Genomic DNA, 18,610 nt, shown 5'->3' with positions numbered 1-18,610 from the left:
GAGCTCCCGAGTGGCAGCAGCAGAGCTCGCAGCACCCTGACCCGTGCTGGGGAGAAGGTGCAATCCCTCTCCTTGCCCTTACGAGAGCGAGCCCTGGCTTCCTTCACCGTATCCTCCCGATTTGCGGCTTCTCCAGTATCTCAGCTGGCATTTCTCACCCAAAGCAAGCTCAGCACGGGGGGGAAAAGGGGCACGGCAGCACGGAAAATGTTACGCAAAAGGGATGCTGAGGCAGTCACGGGGCTGCAGCTGCCCAGGAATTGGAAAGCGGGAGGTTTTCAAGCAAATCCCAGGGAGCCAAGAGCTGGGATTCCCTGTACGGCTCCAGCTGGATCCAGGCCGTGAGCAGCATCGGCGTCTCTGCTGTCGGGTTTTGGAGGGGGGGGGGCGCAGCCTGGAAGGTGGCATGTCGGGGCCGTGGGGGTGAGCCGAGGCCAGCCCAAGGTGGGGGCTCGGTGCCAGCTCCCCTGGCACGTCAGCTTCGCGATGAGACGGTGTGACAACAGCTCGGGAAGAGCTCAAGGGCCAGGGGTGCGTCCTTCCTTCTTCCGCTTTTTTTTTTTGAAGCTTCTGGGCAAAAGTCTGACTTCGGCGAGGCGCGAAGTCCTGCTCCCACCCACTTCGGGTGTCAGCAGCTGCCTCCCACCCGAAAGACAGGTTATTCCTCTGCTCCAGCCCTGCTTGTGGCCACGCCAGCTCTGACCTGATGCCGATGCCACGCCGGCTTCAGGGGCTCCACACCTTCCTCCTGCGAAGCATCCCTGCCCCATCCTACCCCTCCTTGCTATAGCACGAGTTGTCTCTGCTTTCGGATTACGCCCCGTATAATGCGCAGCCAGCAGCTCCCCGGGATCCGGGCGGATGAGAGGCGCTTACAGAAATACAAGGTCACATCTGCAGGTTGAAGGCAAAACACAGACCTGGCTCCCGACCGCTCCACCCGCCTCTGCGCCGCGGGGGTTTGGCTCTCGATGCCTTCGCCGTTCCTGACGCCGCCTGATAAGGGGAGAGGGGGATTTCTGCTTCTGAAGCGCGAGCTCTCCTAAAAACAACTTTTCTTGCTTTGCTCGGCTCCAGCGCCCACCGAAACACCCGCTGCGCCGTGCTTGCGGCGAGGTGGTGGGCACCCTACCGCAGGCTGGTGGGGGAAAACAGACCCCCAGATAAACTTTTCCTTGGAGCCCCAGTGGCTCCGAGCAAGGGCTCGCCTTGCTTACTGCAAACACCACCTTCCTCCCTGCTCCTTTCCTGGTTTTTCCAGGCTTTGCCGGCGTCGCTGCGTTTCCTCCTCCACGCTAATGTTGACACAAGGATCTTCTGGTACATCCTCCGTTAAGCCCCAGCAGCTGATATCCATGGCCTGGGGTTTTCAGGAGGATGCTGCAGGACTTTGGTGGTCAAATCCCTGGAAATTCAACGGACGGTTCTTTGCAACACCCTTCCCTTGGCCGGTGGGCCCAGTTCCTGCCGACAACCAGCTGCTTCTGCAAGAAAACCAGCTCGCATGGCCCATGGTCTTGAAAGACTTTAAAGAAAATGCCATTTTCATGCCCAGAGCCCCTCGCCCGGTGATTTACCGCACTCCCCAGCAAGGAATCGCGTTGGGGAATCGCTGCCGGGCGACTCTCGCTGTGGTCAGTGTGAATTGCTCTTTGCTGGACCTGATTCTGTCCAAAACAAGCCACCAGGTTAATCCCGGATCTTTTGTTGCTGCAAACCCAGTATTTCATGCCCAGTACATCATAAGCCCCTGTGCTGTTCTCCAGCGCTAATTTGGTGGAGATGCTGATGTGAGCGCCGGGGCTTTTATATTCCCTCTTCTGCTCGAAGCCTCTCAACTTGCTGAAAGGAGGCAGGGTAGGGCTGGCGAGGGCGTCCGCAGACAGGGATGGCGGTGGGAAACGCCGGGGTCAGCGCCTCCACCTCCTCCTGCATCTCCCTGGGGGGGCGGGCGCAGAGCCTGGACCTGCTCCAGCTTTTTCTCTTCCTCTTACTTTTTTATTTATTAAGCCGATTTGACCAAGGAGTCCCACAAAATGGGATTGCAGTCGGTCGGAAGCCTTGAGGTTTGAGGTGGAGGTCTGGGGTGACCGAACTCCGAGACGCTGGGGCACGATCCTGCACACGACGCTCCGGTCCCCTGGCTGTATTTCTAAGGACGGCCGAGCTCCTCTGCCCACTTTGCCCCATGCTTTCTTCCAGGGAGCGCAGGCATTTTGAAAGGCACTTAAACACTCACCCTTCGGTGGTTTGCTGAGAGCAAACAGGCCCTTGAATCAGAGCTCCGTGTTTGCCCTCGCTGTTTGGTTTGTGAGCTCAGCATCGCAGCCTCTATCTTATCACGTAACGAGGCAGCCCTGATCAGAGGGAGGACCCAGACGTCGTATCGGCCAGCGGAGCCCATCACGCAGCCGTATTGCTTCAGCCTGGGAATTTTCCAAGGGAGATTTCGCTGCCTTTTTCCTCCTGCAAAGCCCATCCGCCCGGGAATCCACGCCTTGACTTCAGCAGCCGCCACTCGAACCACTTGTACCTCTCCCGTGGCTGTTGAGCAGCTTGTAAGGGGGATTTTTGGTTGCTCGCTTGGGTCCCGCTGCTGCTTCGTGGCGAGGGCCGGTGGGTGGCAGGTCAAAGGAAAGCTGGTTTGGTACGGCTCTGCGGGCCACGAGCCTCACAGGGCTGGTTTGGCCGAAATACCGGGTGCGTGGAGGGCTGGGCAGGATGGGAGGACAGCCCCGTCCACGGCTCCTTGGCCTTTTTTTTGGGGGGATCCTCCTGGGTTCCCCACGTTATCTCCAAGGAGCTGAGCAACCTGTGACCCTCTTGGCTCCAGCATCCTTAGCCCTGGCATATTTATCAGCCCCGTGAGGTATTTTTCACGCTCTGCTAGCAAGCGGAACAGCATCTGCGCCAACGGCAAGAGGAGCAGGAGCGTGGCTTGACCCGTCTTTGGGGCAGAACGCGATGCCAGCGGTGCCCAGCCAGGCATCACGTCCAGCTCTGCCCATCCGTGGCTGAGGGTAAATCCCCACGGTGGGCTTACCGGTGACGTCGGGACAGCGAGGAGCTTCGCCAGGGTTTTCCTGGTGCATTTTCAGCATCCGTGTAAGGAGACGTGGCCGAGGCATGTCCTGTGGCTGGCAGACAGTCTGCAAAAGGAGCTGCCAAACTGGTTTGAACCTCATCCCTGCAAATGGTCAACGCGGGCGTGAGGCAAGGAGGAGAAATGAATATTCAGGGTTTGACTGCCCCAACGCATGAGCTCGGGCACTCTGGTGCTCCGCCAGCTCCCGTGCTGTTCTCCGACCCTGTAAGCGCTGAACGGGACGGCTCTTGGCTACGCTGCCTCGCTGAGAGCTATGCCGAGGGTGTTATTCGAGGAGGGAAGCGTTGCAAAGCTTTGATGGGGTCTGGGTTTGGAGTGCTCCGCGGTTCTGGGTTAACGGCTCTCGCAGGGTGTGCACGCGTTGCTCCAGAGATGAAGTGAGGGTTGGCCAGAGCCCGTGCAGGGACACGGCTGAACTTCAGCTTTTGTTTAAAATAATGGTGTAAAACTGCCTCGGCATCTCCTCGTCCCGCCGGCCGATCTCGGGGTGTAACCTTAAGGGACGGGACTGCAGCCAGAGCATCGCAGCCTGCGCGGCGGGGCTTGGCATGGGCTGGTACCACCGAGAGCCGGGACCCGACCTGCCCTGCGTCACCCCTGGGGTGATGCGCTGACCCCCCTGGGGTGATGCACTGACCCCCCCAGTGCTCCCCCCCGTTCTCCATCCCGAGCGGCAAGGCTGTTGAACGCTGCTCGAGACCTCTGAACCCCTCTTATTCCTCATCTCATTTCCTCGGAGCACGAGGACTGCTTTTGATAGACCTTTTCAGCTGCCGAAGGGACTTTATAAAGCTGCTCTTAGCCCAGGCTCCGAGTCCGTCACTGTCCCCAGTTCCCTCGCCCCGAGTCCTCGGAGGGTCAGCCCCAGGAAAGACGCCAGGACAGATGGACGCCCCGCAGGCTTGGACGGGCGAGCTGCCTTTTCAGCTGGAGTCACTGGAGATGCTGGCTGGCCTGGTGTCATTTGAATACTAATAAACCACACTTTTTGTTTCAACTGTAGCCCCTTTGTAAAAGCATCGGCGGGCACAATGCGGCCCCCGGGCGCTGTAATCTGCCCGGGGGAGCCAGCACAGCACATTTAATGCATTCAGAAATCAAACAGTGCTGATAGAGGGCTTTCCCCCATCCCTCTCCCCACACTGCTAGGTATTTAAAACAGCCAGCTTGGCGCTTTTCCCGCATCCCAGGTCTCAGTTGGTCCCAAATCCAGCGAGCTGCCTTGGTGGCTGGTACAATAAAAACAAACCGGAGGTGAAACCTGCTGGGCTCAGCCCTCGCGTCTTGGAGGCAGCAGGACCTGGGTCTCCTCTTGGCCAACACCAACGGAGAAACTGCTTCCGACGTCTGCCTGGGGAAGGCAGCAATGAGCCCCGAAGGTCTTTTGGAATTTTTTTTCCCCCCCCGCTCCCTGGTTTCGTGCTTACACCTTTCAGTCTTGCCTTCGGCGAGAAGCCACATGCCAAGAGTGCACGGGATTCCTGGGGCAGGGCAGGGGAGGTTGTCCTGAACTGCAGCAGCCAAGCCTGAACATGAGGGTTCTTTTTTTTTTTTTCCATATAGCAAATGTTTAGCCAAACTCTAGTGTTTCGACAGCCGGCTAGCAGGGTTTTAACCGCTTGGGCTGGAGATTTAGGAGCTTTTGCGAGCATCCTGCATCAATAGGGTCAGGAGCAGCTCTGCCGCCTTCTTCCTTACGGAGCCTGAGGCTGGAGCTCTTCTTCCCCGGGAGCGCCGTCGGTTTGGGCATGGGCTGGGCTTGTCTGGATGGGGCCGGTGGGATCTGTCCTCCTGCCAGCAGACGTGCTCCCGGCTCAGCCACTGCCTCTGCACACCCAACCCAGGGCATCAGGATACGTCTCGAAGACGTTGCTTCGATCCCCCATCAGCTATGGGGGTGCCAGGGGTGCAGAGGAGGGGCGGGAAATACAGCCACAGCTCTGATAAAATAAATAAATCAAAAAAATAATAAATAAAATAATGAAAAGATATTTAAAGAAAAATCGTACCTTACCCTCATATTTGGGAGGTGGCTGGTTACTTCCTCGCCTGCTCCGGGGCTGTCCAGCGCGAGCACTGATGCTGCTGAAAGGGACCCGCCGAGGTAACTGGTTGTTCTTGTCTGGGTTCCCGCAGAGGATGGGGACTTCTTGGCGCTGGACCTCGGTGGCACCAATTTCCGCGTGCTGAGAGTGAAGGTGTCCGACAACGGCCTGCAGAAGGTTGAAATGGAGAACCAGATCTACGCCATCCCTGAGGAACTCATGCGAGGCAGTGGGGTGCAGGTGGGTTCAACCTCTCTCCCCCCCCATCCCCACTCTCCTGAGCAGCCCCCCAACTGCAGGGCTTCCCCCCCATGGGGGGAACCACCCATCTTGGGGCAGTTCTCCTGCCTGAAGAGAGGGCTGGTGTCACCTCAAGACCCCGAGCTGTGTAATGGGGTTGGAGCAGCATCCTATTGCTGCCTCACCCAGCAGGATCCGGGTAGATCCTTGCCTTCCTTTGCCTGGAGCTATTAATTCCTGACACCAAGCAACCACGATGGGTGAGGACCACGGAGGTGTCAAGTGGGTGACAGACCACCGGTCCCTCAAGCAGGGAGGGACGCAGGCGCTGCTCTGGTGCATCGTCTCGGTCGGGGCAGCCAGGCAAGGGCTCACTCCTTGCCTTTTTTTTTTTTTTTTCAGCTCTTTGACCACATTGCTGAGTGCTTGGCCAACTTCATGGAGAAGCTGAAAATCAAAGACAAGAAACTCCCCCTTGGGTTCACCTTCTCCTTCCCGTGTCACCAGACCAAGCTGGATGAGGTGAGCGAAGGTCTCGCCTCCTCGCGAGGGTTGTGGCTGAGCCGGGGATGGGGGTGAGCTCTCGCTGGGGGCAATAGCTGTCCCACACCAATTTAGCTTGTGCTTTTAATTAGGCTCGTTGGGTTTGGGTAGCGTGTAAGGTCTTGGTGCTGATGGGAGCAAAGGACGTGTGTCCTGGGGCTTGCAGGGGTCTAGGAGGTGATGTTTAATGTGCTGGTTGCTCCGCTCTGCATGGATGCCTCGGCGGAAAGCGGCTTTTTCCCCTCTGCAGACAGAGCTCAAGGAGAGCGGCCGCGGCACGGAGAGCAGCTCCAGCCGCCCGCAGCCAAAGGCGGCCCAGACGTGCCGAGCATCACATTCCCTGTCATGCAGCCGGCGCAGGGAGAGGCGGGGGGGGGCAGGGGGGGAAGCGGTCACCCGGCTCGGCTGCTCGCCGTGCTCCAGGCAGCCGGGAATCGATGGCTGTCAGCTCGCTCAGCTGCACCGGCTCTCCGCCGGGAGCTGGTGACCTCGCTGGGAGACTAAACATCTCGGCAAGCAGAGCCCAGCCGAGGCACGTGGCCCCTCTCCTGCCACCCACAGCCTCTGCCGGGCTCTTGCTCTTGGGTCGGAGCAGGGGGGGGAGCTGGTGCTTTCCTTGCCCTTATCTCACCCGGCTTCGCGGGCAGGATCAGAAAGGAGGGCGGCTCCATGGTGCGCTGGCGATCCAGCACGTCCTCCCCGGGCGGGAACGCGGCGGCATTTTGTACCAGGGATGGGGCAAGTCATGCTCTTGTGCCTGAGCGATTCAGCAAAAGTAATGAGGAAGAAGATTTAACGCTTTCCTTGTGGTAGAAGCGGGGGCTGTAAGAAAGAAAAAAAAAAGAGAAAAAAAAAAAAGAAGCTGAGAGAGGAAGCATCTGTCCCTGGTGACCTCATGCCGTTTGCTTCTCTCCATGCCTCAGTTTCCCCATCTTTAAGGCAGGGCCGCTGTTTGCCTCACTAAGGCACCTGGGGCTCTAGGGTTGGAGATTTCGAATGCAGTCGAGTCCTTTCCCTTCCCCCAAGGCTCAGCTCGGCCTCCAGCCGGGTGACTGCGACGGCTCTGCTGGGTGGGGACCTGGTGCCTCCGGCCGCGAGGGACGGCGAGACCCCCATCCCGCAGGGACGGGTCAAGGAGCTTTCCGTACACTTGGGAACAGGTTTTGCTCCAGGGCTCCATAAAACCCAGTCACGGGAATCATGTTCCCTCCTGCCGGCAAGAGCAACGAGCGACTCGCTCGCTGTTTCGCGGCCGTAAACTTTACGTGCGCAGAGACGCGGAAATCGTTGCTGATATCGCAGCTCGCAAGCTGATAACAGGGAGAGACTCACCCGTGGTGCTGTGTGTCCATCCAGCCCTTGCCTCGCACCAGGGAGCCCTGGAGACACGTGGCTTTGTGGGTCCGTCCTCCGAGCATTCCTTCTTGCTGTTTCTCCGTAGAGCATCCTCGTCACGTGGACGAAGGGATTCAAGTGCAGCAGCGTGGAGGGGAAAGACGTGGTGTCGATGCTGCGCAAGTCCATCAAGAAAAGAGGGGTAAGAGGTTGGGCAGGTCTGTCACCTCCTGGGGTGGTGGGACAGGGGCACACGGTTCCCTGGGACAGGATACTTAAGGCTCCGCACCTTGGCTCCCCCGTGATGTTTCGGTCTGTTTTGGCCACGCCGACTCAATCTCTCTCCTCTCCACCATCTCAGGACTTTGACATTGACATCGTGGCCGTGGTGAACGACACCGTTGGGACCATGATGACCTGCGGCTACGATGATCATAACTGTGAAGTTGGCCTCATTGTTGGTGAGCTGCAGCAAGGGCCGAGAACTGGGGTCCATCTCTCCGTAAACTCCAGAAGGAGATCACGTTTCTTGCAGGTTTCAGGGTCTTTTGGGGGAAAAAGAAAGGGGATAGCGATGTTCGAAAACCAGGATTGCCCAACATTTGTTTTCTTCCATCGTTGCTTTCTGCGGTGCATTTGGCTGTTGCTAATTACGGGGAATAAGGGAAAGGCAGCAACCTCTCTCACCGCATCCCCGTGCTTGGTTCAGGTACTGGTACCAACGCCTGTTACATGGAGGAGATGAGGCACATTGACCTGGTGGAAGGGGACGAAGGTCGGATGTGCATCAACATGGAGTGGGGGGCCTTCGGTGACGACGGCGTGCTCAACGACATCCGGACGGAGTTCGACCGCGAGATAGACATGGGCTCGCTCAACCCTGGCAAACAATTGTAAGCAGATTCTTGGCTTCGGCTCAGGCTCGGGGTTTGCTCTGCATTGTCCGTCCTCCCATTGCGCTGGCGTTAGTGGGACCGAAGAGGTTGTCCTAGTTAACTAGGTCACCGCGTCCTCCGCCGTGCCAGCTACGCCAATGCAAATAGGGGCTGTATCACAAATTTGGGTGGGTACGCCCAACTGAACCACTCAACACCCGCTTCCCTCGTGAGCCTTTCACTTGAGTGTGTTGATTTCTGTTTCTTTCCCCGGCCAATGGAGTTATCTGCCAGCCAAGGCAAACACCACCACCTAATGTCCACATCCAAGTCCTACAGATCTCCCATTCCCCAGACGGCTTTTGGCAGCATGGGTGGGATCTCGGGGGGGCCTCTGCAAACTGACAGACCCCCTTCAGGTAGCCGTAAGTTCTCCTTGCAGAACGACGGTTATGTCAACACGGCTTTATTTTCTCAGTGATGGGATAAACTACTCTGGAAAGAGATTACCCAGCTTGCATTTGGGGCCTGGAGGGCTGCCAAGAGTTTTTTAAGGTCAACCTGTGGCCACCTCAGGGCACACGCAGCCCAACAAACCCATCTTGTGCTTCCCCCGTCGGCAGGTTTGAGAAGATGATCAGTGGGATGTACATGGGAGAGCTGGTCAGACTCATCCTGGTGAAGATGGCCAAGGAAGGGCTCTTGTTTGGAGGAAGGCTCACACCAGATCTGCTCACCACCGGCCACTTTGAGACCAGATACGTCTCTGCTATTGAGAAGTAAGGTTCTTCTTCTTCCCGAAGTAGGATCGGGATGGTTTCCTGGGGTCCCAGCCCATCTCCTGACATCTGTGCTGGGGGAAAACAGGACCCATCATGGGGCTATCCACGGAGCAAACCAGGACACTTCAGATAGCAAAAGCTGGATTTCCAGGCGGCATTCCTTTTTTTGTTCTTTGATGTGCAGGGAGAAAGAAGGGCTGCAGAAAGCCCACGAGATCCTCACCAAGCTGGGCGTGGAGCCGTCTCATGAAGACTGTGTGGCCACCCACCGCATCTGCCAGATCGTCTCCACCCGCTCGGCCAACCTGTGCGGGGCCACCCTGGCAGCCGTCCTGCGACGCATCAAGGAGAACAAGGGGGTGGACCGGCTGCGGTCCACGGTCGGCGTGGATGGCTCCGTCTACAAGAAGCATCCTCAGTGAGTCCATGAGGATAGGCAAGGCTGGTGGGGAGAGAGGGTGAGCGCGCACAAATCTGTTCCTGCCAGCAGTGGATAAAGCTTGGCACAAGCGGAGCATCTCCAAATATTCCCCTGGGCACCTCCGTTTGGATTCCGAAGGGGCCCCAGTCGTTTACAACCCCAGAGGGTCGCATCACCCACGGTGCCATACTCAGGTCCTCTTTCCTCCTCCGTAGCTTTGCCCGGCGCCTCCATAAGACAGTGCGGAAGCTGCTGCCGGACTGCGAGATCCGTTTCGTGAGGTCAGAAGATGGAAGCGGCAAAGGGGCAGCCATGGTGACAGCGGTGGCCTACAGGCTGGCCGCCCAGCACAAGGCACGGCAGAAGATTTTGGAGGCGCTCAAGCTGAGCCACGAGCAGCTCCTGGAGGTGAAGCAAAGGATGAGGATAGAGATGGAGAAGGGGCTGGGCAAGGAGACGCACGCAGAGGCAACGGTGAAAATGCTGCCCACCTACGTGTGCTCAACTCCAGATGGGACAGGTGATGTAACCATGTGTGTAAGCCCACCTATGTCCTGCGTAGGGGGCAAAGAGCCAGCATTGCTGCTCCCAACATCTGCACCGCTTAGGGAAGGGCTGGGACCTTAGCCATGGCCAGTTCCCTCTTCGTGGTGGGAGTGGCGCAAAGCTCTTTAAACCTCCAGTATGACACTGGGAAAAGCGGCGGAGCCTCCAGGACGTTCTGCACTTGGCTTAACACAAAGCCTGGCTTTCACCGCGGTTTTTGCCGCCGCAGGTTTCTCACCGCCATTGTCCTGGGTTGTGCTCCCAGTTCTGTCGGTGGCTTGGGTGTGTGCCCCTTGGCTCGAAGCCCTGCGATCTCCCCGAGTCTGGAGCAAACCTCTCCATCACCTTCCTACCTGCATCGGCTGTTCTCCATTCCCAGCCACGTCTTGGTTTCTGGTCCTCGCCCAGGAAGAGGGCAGATTCGGATCAGCTTTGTGCCACGTTCAGGATGCCCCTGGTCGGGATCTCTCTCCTAACGATTCTCTCTTGGGTTTCAGAAAAAGGAGATTTCCTCGCCCTGGACCTGGGAGGTACCAATTTCCGTGTGCTGCTGGTGCGCGTGAGGAACGGGATGAGGCGCGGCGTCGAGATGCACAACAAGATCTACTCCATCCCGGTGGAGATCATGCAGGGGACGGGAGAGGAGGTGAGGATGGGCAGCTGGAGGTGGAAAACTGGGGCATCTTCCCTGGGGTGGCAGCAGAAGTGGCAGACAGTAGCGCTGGCTGACCACGGGAGCTGTTCTTGCCTCGCTCTGCTTTCCAGGGTGCAAAACCAGGAGTGGAGAAGGCTGGCGCTCTCCTGCCTTTAAAGCAGCGAGTTCTGCCCAAGGCTCTGGAGTTTGAAATGTGCTTTAGGAAGCTTGAGACTGGTTTTTAGGTTAGAAATTGTGTTATTCCCAGACATCACCGAACGTCCCCAAATCCCACACACTCCACAAGGGCAGATAAGCATCATCCCCGCTTCCCAGATAGAGAAACCACAACACAAGCAGTAAGAGACGTCTCCAGAGTCTTATTTGCAGATGGAAAGAGTTTTGCAAACCACTCCAGGCAGTGCTCGGGGACTGGGAGTATTTCTAGCAGACAGGCTCTGGGGATACCTTGCAGAGGGACCGGATTCCCGTGTCACCCCTGGGAAGCTGGTCACCTCCCCGCTAGCCCCTCCATCCCTTCTGGGACCTGCAAGGTGGAGGTATCACAGTGATATGACCACATTGTCGGTGAGGAAGAGGATGGAAAAGGAGCTGTTTTGGGCTTGCTCACCTCACACAGCGCAGCTGAGCAGCATCCTGGTCTGTTCAAAGCCGGGTTGGCTTGAGAATGGATCAACATCTCCAGTAGGTCAGGCAGGCTGGCATCCAGCTGAGTTTCTCGCTGTGACGGTAACTTCTCCTTTTGGCTTTGCGCACCCAGCTCTTTGACCACATCGTCCACTGCATCTCTGACTTCCTGGAATACATGGGAATGAAGGGCGTATCGCTCCCGCTTGGATTCACCTTCTCCTTCCCTTGCCAGCAGACCAACCTGGATGAGGTAACTCCAACCCACCTGGTAGCATACATCTCCGGTACCCAGGGCTGGCTGAAAAGCCAAAGCACACTGGAAACTCCACGTACCAGCATCAGTGCCCACGTGGCAGGTCAGATAGAGACCCAAGAGAGGGGGCAGGCAGGAGCTCGGAGCTGCCGGTGCTTCTGAAAAGCCCCCTTGCTGCATCAAAGCAAATGCAGATCCCTTGAGCTCTGGGGACAACCCAGCTGAGGCATCCTCCGTGCGTGAGGATCCGATCTCCACGTGCCGGGCAGTGCCCGCCGAGAGCTGGTGGATGTGGGGTTGCTGTCCCTCCCGCCCAGCGGCCTGGGTGATTTACCGTGGGGTATTTCCACAATAGGGGATTCTCCTGAAGTGGACAAAAGGTTTCAAGGCGACCGGCTGTGAAGGAGAAGATGTGGTGAACCTGCTGAAGGAGGCAATTCACAGGAGAGAGGTGAGCGTCCAAGTAGCTGTGAGAAGCCGGCTGCTTGCTCCCACATCCCGGCTGTCTTCGGCATCTTTAATTGGCCTGTAAAGCAAATTAATGGGCTGAGCACAGGGCTAATGAATGTCTGAATTTTAACAGCCACCCTTAGTCATCACGAGAGGTTGGATTTTTCAGACCCCGGAGCTAAGAGCTGGCTTCTGGCCAGGGCTGGAGCAGACTTGTCTCACCGTGAGTTAGGGAGGCACCATGCCCGTTTCCTCAGTGCAGACCACCCAAAGCTCCTGCCCTGGGGGCTGCTTCTGGCAGGGCTGTCCCAGCGTGCCAGCTCCTCTGCAGTTGCGTCTTGCTGGAGGTGGCTTGAGGTTTGAGCGTCCGCCTGCAGACACGTGGGGCTGCAGGAGGTCCGTGGGTGCCTGGAGGGCTCCCATGCTCAGCAGACAGGTCCTTTCCCAGTCGTGGGAGCAGATGTAGCAAGCTCTGTCCTCCAGGAATAACCCACGCAATCCCATCCCTCTGCAGGAGTTCGACCTGGACGTGGTGGCGGTGGTAAATGACACAGTTGGCACCATGATGACCTGTGGGTACGAAGATCCGTATTGCGAAGTTGGGCTGATAGTCGGTGAGGACTGAAACTTTCTTACGGAGCTCCTCCGCCTGTGGTCCCAAACCCACCCCCGTGGGGTGCTCCTGGCTGCAGAAGGCATCTGAGGGCTTTTATCTTGCGTACGCGCCCCGCGTCTCCGACAGCCCCGTTGAAAGATGCTTCTCTCTCTGTAGGCACAGGCAGCAACGCCTGTTACATGGAGGAGATGAGGAACGTGGAGCTGGTGGAAGGGGAGGAGGGCAGGATGTGCGTCAACATGGAGTGGGGGGCGTTTGGTGACAACGGGTGCTTGGATGACATACGGACAGAGTTTGACACGGCGGTGGATGAGCTGTCTCTCAACCCTGGGAAGCAAAGGTGTGTGGTGGCTTTGGGGGGCTGGGAAGGGACCCCCGATGAGGCTAGGTGTCCAGGAACAGTTCAGTGGTGCCCCACCAGCCTCTTGGTGGAGCATCAGGGGATGAGGAGTAGGGCAGCGTCTGGTTTTGCGACGCACCGATCTGTCCCCGGTCTCCTGCCCGCAGGGTGGGGACTGCGCTGCTGGACTTGCTCCAGGGTGTCAGGCCAGGGGGTTGTGTCAAAGGCACCTGGCAGAGCCGGGATCCCGATCCAGACCCAGTGTCCCTTCTTGTCCTGATGTCCAGCCTTGCCCTCTCCTTCCCAGGTTTGAGAAGATGATCAGCGGGATGTACCTGGGGGAGATCGTCCGAAACATCCTGATGGATTTCACCAAGCGAGGGCTGCTCTTCCGGGGACGGATCTCAGAGAGGCTGAAGACCCGAGGGATCTTTGAGACCAAGTTCCTGTCCCAGATAGAAAGGTGAGGTCCAACAGACGGGGTGAGCACCAACTCTGGCCTTACAGCTGCAGATCAGAGCAGAGATGTAGTTTGGGGAAAGCATTCCCAGGGCTTGTGGGAGAAGTCCCGAGCACTCCGTCTGGAGCCAGGATGACACAGGGTGGTACAGTGCAGGTAAGCCAGCAAAACCCACGCTGTTCTGACGGTGCCCGCGTTGAGAGACAAGGAAACTGTCGGGGGTTGGCAACACAGACGCCTCTTATCCTCTGCCCTGGACAGCGAGGGGCCACAGGTTAAATAGCCGTCATGCTCCAAGTCAATGGCTTTGTCCTGAAAGAGCCTCGCTGATTAGGGTGTCACATCAGAGCCACATCCAGGTCTGAAAGCTGAGGTTAGAGGGGAGCTGTGGAGTCCCTCCAGTCAGTGTCACCCAAGCCACGAGTCCCTGGTGCTCTGCAGGATGTAGATAAGAAAGGGGAAGCCACACATCCAAGTTGCTCCATCTCCTAATGCTGCCTGGCCCTTGCGTCCTCCCCAGCGACTGCCTGGCCCTGCTCCAAGTCCGCTCCATCCTCCAGCATCTCGGCCTGGAGACCACGTGCGACGACAGCATCATCGTGAAGGAGGTGTGCACGGTGGTGGCCCGGCGGGCAGCTCAGCTCTGCGGGGCCGGCATGGCAGCCGTGGTGGACAAGATCCGGGAGAACCGCGGGCTGGACTTCCTCAAGGTCACGGTCGGCGTGGATGGGACGCTCTACAAGCTGCACCCTCAGTGAGTTGGTGTGCGGTTGCCCTCCAAGGAGGCTCACACTGGTGCATCTGCCCATCTTGGGCAGATGGGGTGCTAAGAGCCAGCGCGGAAAGCTTCACGGGGTGGTTGGAGAGGAGAGGAGGTATTTGAGGATCTCAAGGGCTGCCAGTAGCTTGCTGATCTAAACTCTGTCAAGGCACAGCAAGAACCAGCTGCTCCCTGAAAGGATGGGGCACCAAGACAGGTAACACAGCAGGGACCTCGCACCAGCCAGGACCCGGTCCCACAGTACCTGAGGCCAGGTTGACCCAGAGATGGTGAGCAGGTTTGAGCAGGAGTGCAGATCATCAGGCAAAGTCATGGGGATGAGGCAGGTCTAAACCAAGAAGTCAGTCCATGATCTGGATTAAGAAGGCCCACGGCCAAGCAAAAATATGACTGTGCCTGAGCTGAAGGCTGGTACTCCTAGGACAATGTTGCTCAGACAGGGACTAAAGGCACAGGGCTGAGCTTAAATAGGGCTCAGGGGCCCGTGGGTAGAGGGAGGGCTCTGAAGATCCCCCCAGGTGAGGCTGGTCGGGGCTACTAAGGTTTATTAGCGCTCTCAGGGCTTGGGACCAGGGAAGGGGTCAGATTTAGTCTTGGGTGGAGGGAGAGCATGGTTATCTTGTGCTGTGGACTTGGGCTGAAGCATGGAGACTTATGCTTTCCAGTGCCTCACCCCGGCAGCTCTCTCTCTCTCCGTCCATCTTTCTCCTCTGTAGCACTGTTTGAGCCTCTGTTGAAGGCAGCTATGGTGATAGGTGTGGTTCGTTCCTCGTGGGGCTGGCACCTTCAGCCCAAGGCGAGTTGAATCAGCATCTCTTCCTTCCCTCCCTGTGCCCTACAGCTTCTCCACCATCATGCACGAAACAGTGAAGCAGTTGTCTCCAAAGTGCGAAGTGACCTTCCTCCAGTCGGAAGACGGCAGCGGCAAGGGCGCAGCGCTCATCACGGCGGTGGCCTGCCGGATCCGGGAGGCTGGTCAGCGATAGAAGGAAGGAGGTTTGCCGAAGAGCTTGGTTTCAGCAAAACAGGACGTTTCCCCACCCGGTCCCTCCCTCCCTCCCTCCGTACACACACACACACACACACACACGTGGCCTCCCCTTGCAAGCAGACTCTTAGCTTTACTTGTTCTGTTGAGATACCACCAGTGGGACTGGAGATGCTGTGTGCTTTGTATAAAGAGTTGTCTTAGGAGTTTTATTGCATGCCATAAAACTGCGTATCAAGTAAAGCTAAAAGTGTCTTTTGGCTGTCTACCTACATTTCCAGTTAGAGCTGGACCTGTTCCACTTGCAGCCTCCGTCAAACACCAGCTCTCCTCCCCACATCTCCTAGCCGCTCTCACATCTTCCCTAACAGCAGAAAGGATAATGCTAGAATAATTAAGACACTGCATTGTCACTTTACAGTAACTGGTACCTATTTATGTATGTCGGAGTCGTAGCGTGTCCGTGCTGTAGAAAGCAAACCTCTTTAAGATTGGGCTAAAGACCTCCATTAGTCTTTTACCCTGATCAAGGCTGTATTATTTCCATGAAAGTCATGGTAACTCTTAAAGCACAGGGTGCAGAATTTCAACCGGCGTGTTCGGAGTCTGCACTGGGAGATACCAAGTATCTCTGTTGGTGAGCAATATTAAAGAACCTGCTGGATCCAAGTTAGAGGTGCCCCTTTAACCGCTCCAGCAGAGCACGTGCCTGGAAATAATTGGGGACTCAGGGTCTAATCCCATTTCCCGACCTCTCACCCGCACCCGAAATAGAGTGTAGGAATGTGGCATGTATGTACAGTTGTGTTACACCCCCTGGAAACCACTAGCATCCTTCCCTGGTGCATGTGCGGATACAAGGAACCACCACCAAGATGGGTCGGTCTCTTCCCTGCAAATACACACCCCCAAACGTTGTGGCTGTGTGTCTACACTTGGCGCGGTGAGTTTGGTTTGCTTTTTGTCTGTGAAATAGTTCTGCGTCTTCAGCCTTTTAGGTGACACCTGGATTTATACACTGTATATTTATGTTTCAAGAGATCTTACGTCTTTTAATGTACATAGTCTTGGGGGGGGTTATATTGCTTAGTTTTGATTTCACCTTTTAATGTCATTTAAGAATGGTACAGAGTATTTTCTTTTTTTCTTGTGTTATTTTTTTTAATTTAAAATTTTCTTGGGGTAGACTGGAGAAAGAGACCCAAATTCCTGAGGATGGCTGTACAAGAGGTTTGGGCATTCTGAATTTATCACCAGCACAAAAGGGATGCGATGCACAGGAGCAGTGGGGCCCTGCAGTGAAGCTTTCAAGATTAGGCTGGTTTTAACCTAAGGAGAGGTTTTATTTTGTCCCCCTGCCCTCCCCGGCCTGCCTTGCTCTGGAGGGTCACATCGCTTCCTATCGCAGCGCGTGGTGAAAGAACCCAGGGCTCTGCGGGGACCCGTGTCTGCGCCTGTATCCCTCACGCCACTGTCCCGGTCCAGCAAACGCTCGGCACGGGCACGTGCGCTCGAGCGCTGACGGTGCGTGTGGGCTCGCAGCGAGGCACCGGCAAAGGCAATGTCATCCCGCTCGATGAAGTTAGCAGCAATAACTGGTGTCACCTCATTTCCATCTGGCATCCTCCGGGCTGTCGGCGAGCGTTCCCAGGGACGTGCGTGCCCGTAGCATCGCTTGGTGCGCCGTGGTGAAAAGCAACAATTCATTTTTGCCAACAGAAAAGCCTGCGGATGAACTAAACGCTGCAGTTCTCTGCCTGAGTGAGCAGAGGCGTACAGATGGGGGTGGGTGTGTTTCTGTAAATATTTAGCAGAAGATAATGAAATTCCAGTGATGTACAAAAGAAAAAAAAAATTAATAATTCCCACAAACAGACCTTCGGTTTGGAGGATAGAGTTTTTGTCTATTTTTATGTATATTTTTATACTGCTTGGGGTAACCTCATTACCAAAAGTATCTCTTCTATGTTGGGGGTCAAGTTCAGTAGCACAATTTTAAAGCAAAATTACTCTTTGGGCATTTTAAATGCTTATTTTTTTATGAGCCTCAAGACAGTTATAACAAATAAAATCTGACTGTGTATAGAAATGATGTAAGAAACCAAGTTTAGTGGAAGTTTTAGAAGATGTTAAATAAATTTTTGAAAGACGATACAGAAATCCTCTAATATGGTACCAAGCAGTTGTGTGTGATTCTTTCCTGAGCAGACCAGCATTTTGCCTACTGAAAAATTGAAGCAGAAATGTTTTTACCTGCTGCACCGGGCAGAAGGTTGCATTAGCGGCTGTATTTTTAAACTCTTATCCAGCTGTACCCCTTTTGAAATACGTAGTGTTTTCATCAGTTAGCGAGCTAAATTTTATACAACTGTAAGTTTTGGGGGGGGGGGGGGAGAGCGGGAAAGATTGGGAGTGTGGGGCACAGCCCTGCTTTTGTAGCTGATTCGGGCTCCAGTTCAGCAAATTGTTGGAGCGGGCGACTAAAAGGGCGAGAAGAAAACGTGGGTAGCTAAGTACCTGGTTAGCAAGGGCGGGTGGAGCAGGGTAACCTCGCTCCCCTTGCCTTTCTTTGCAGCAAGGGACGGGCTGTAACTTCACAGCGGCAGGAAGGATTAGCCCTGAGCTCGCAGGGCGGTGGCGAATTGCTGAGCGCTTTCTCTTCTCCCGGAACGCAGGAAGGAAAGGCAGTACGAGTTACCTGGAGCTACAGCTGCTTTCGGTCTGTCCCGCAGTATCTGGTCTGGGGTAGCAGCAGCTCTGTGGGGCTGACAAAGCAAGGGAGCCCTTGCTGAAGCTTGAGGATACGGATGTACGCTTTCTGTGAGGTCAGGGAGGATTTTTGGCTGGGCTTGGTCAGGTGGATACCCGCCTGGATATCCACAAGGCTCCTGTAATGCTTGAAAGCTTTCGCTTCCCCTTTGCTTTGACTCCGAGTAAAGCAGGGTCTGAAATGTTCCCCGTTAAAAAGCAATACTTGAAGCGTTACAAGACACCCGTGTTAACCTGTGACCGCAGATATGCCCTTGGCTGTGGCTGTAAGAAAGGTTTTTATTAAACACTTGGAGAAGTTTGTGCTCCTTTTTGTCTCAAAGGGGATGAGCACCAGAGATGTTTGCTGTACAGCCTGATTGTAACTTCAGTGGGACTGTAACCTCACACCAAAATGCTGCCATGGGATGTTATGTGAATGTGTTTAAAATGAAGAAGGGAAGATTAAATTGTAACTATTGATATGAAGGGAAGATCAAATCTATTATACGTAGGGAGAGATGGACAGACTGATCAACTTGACTTGCCCAGTCTGTCTCTTTCCTCCAGTAAGAAGCGCTGCTTTGTGGACTTAGGATGGCTTTTGTTTTGCTCGGTTGTTCCCATTAGGATGCATTTTCTTTGCACTCCTGGTGTTGTGCTGGCACGTTATCTGGCCACGCCGGCAGCAGGAGAACAGGGTCTTCCACTGTGTCAACGGCTACACTGGAGACACTGACCATTCCTCCCTGGCAATTCTCTCCTCGTTGGTACTTTGGACGGGATTTTATTGTTA

The 18,610-nt window shown here is 55.8% G+C and overlaps 1 protein-coding gene across 2 annotated transcripts in view; it reads left to right on the top strand.

Moving 5' to 3' along the window:
• HK2 (hexokinase 2) overlaps positions 1 to 17,241 on the top strand; it is a 28,348-nt gene extending 11,107 nt beyond the window's left edge. Inside the window, exons 3-18 of one of the 2 annotated variants that reach the window (XM_050910266.1) lie at positions 5,243 to 5,391; positions 5,794 to 5,913; positions 7,376 to 7,471; positions 7,631 to 7,730; positions 7,979 to 8,162; positions 8,768 to 8,923; positions 9,111 to 9,344; positions 9,563 to 9,867; positions 10,391 to 10,539; positions 11,309 to 11,428; positions 11,787 to 11,882; positions 12,396 to 12,495; positions 12,654 to 12,837; positions 13,145 to 13,300; positions 13,818 to 14,051; positions 14,920 to 17,241. In XM_050910266.1, the coding sequence (XP_050766223.1) occupies positions 5,243 to 5,391; positions 5,794 to 5,913; positions 7,376 to 7,471; positions 7,631 to 7,730; positions 7,979 to 8,162; positions 8,768 to 8,923; positions 9,111 to 9,344; positions 9,563 to 9,867; positions 10,391 to 10,539; positions 11,309 to 11,428; positions 11,787 to 11,882; positions 12,396 to 12,495; positions 12,654 to 12,837; positions 13,145 to 13,300; positions 13,818 to 14,051; positions 14,920 to 15,064 (2,528 nt within the window). In that variant the 3' untranslated portion in view covers positions 15,065 to 17,241. The remainder of the gene's footprint in view (positions 1 to 5,242; positions 5,392 to 5,793; positions 5,914 to 7,375; positions 7,472 to 7,630; positions 7,731 to 7,978; positions 8,163 to 8,767; positions 8,924 to 9,110; positions 9,345 to 9,562; positions 9,868 to 10,390; positions 10,540 to 11,308; positions 11,429 to 11,786; positions 11,883 to 12,395; positions 12,496 to 12,653; positions 12,838 to 13,144; positions 13,301 to 13,817; positions 14,052 to 14,919) is intronic. The other variant, XM_050910267.1, reaches the window with a different exon arrangement.
• The last annotated feature ends 1,369 nt before the right edge of the window (positions 17,242 to 18,610 follow it).

Source organism: Gymnogyps californianus, chromosome 23 (genome assembly GCF_018139145.2).
Source record: "Gymnogyps californianus isolate 813 chromosome 23, ASM1813914v2, whole genome shotgun sequence".
Lineage (NCBI taxonomy): Eukaryota > Metazoa > Chordata > Aves > Accipitriformes > Cathartidae > Gymnogyps > Gymnogyps californianus.
This window is presented reverse-complemented; position numbering and strand designations above follow the sequence as displayed.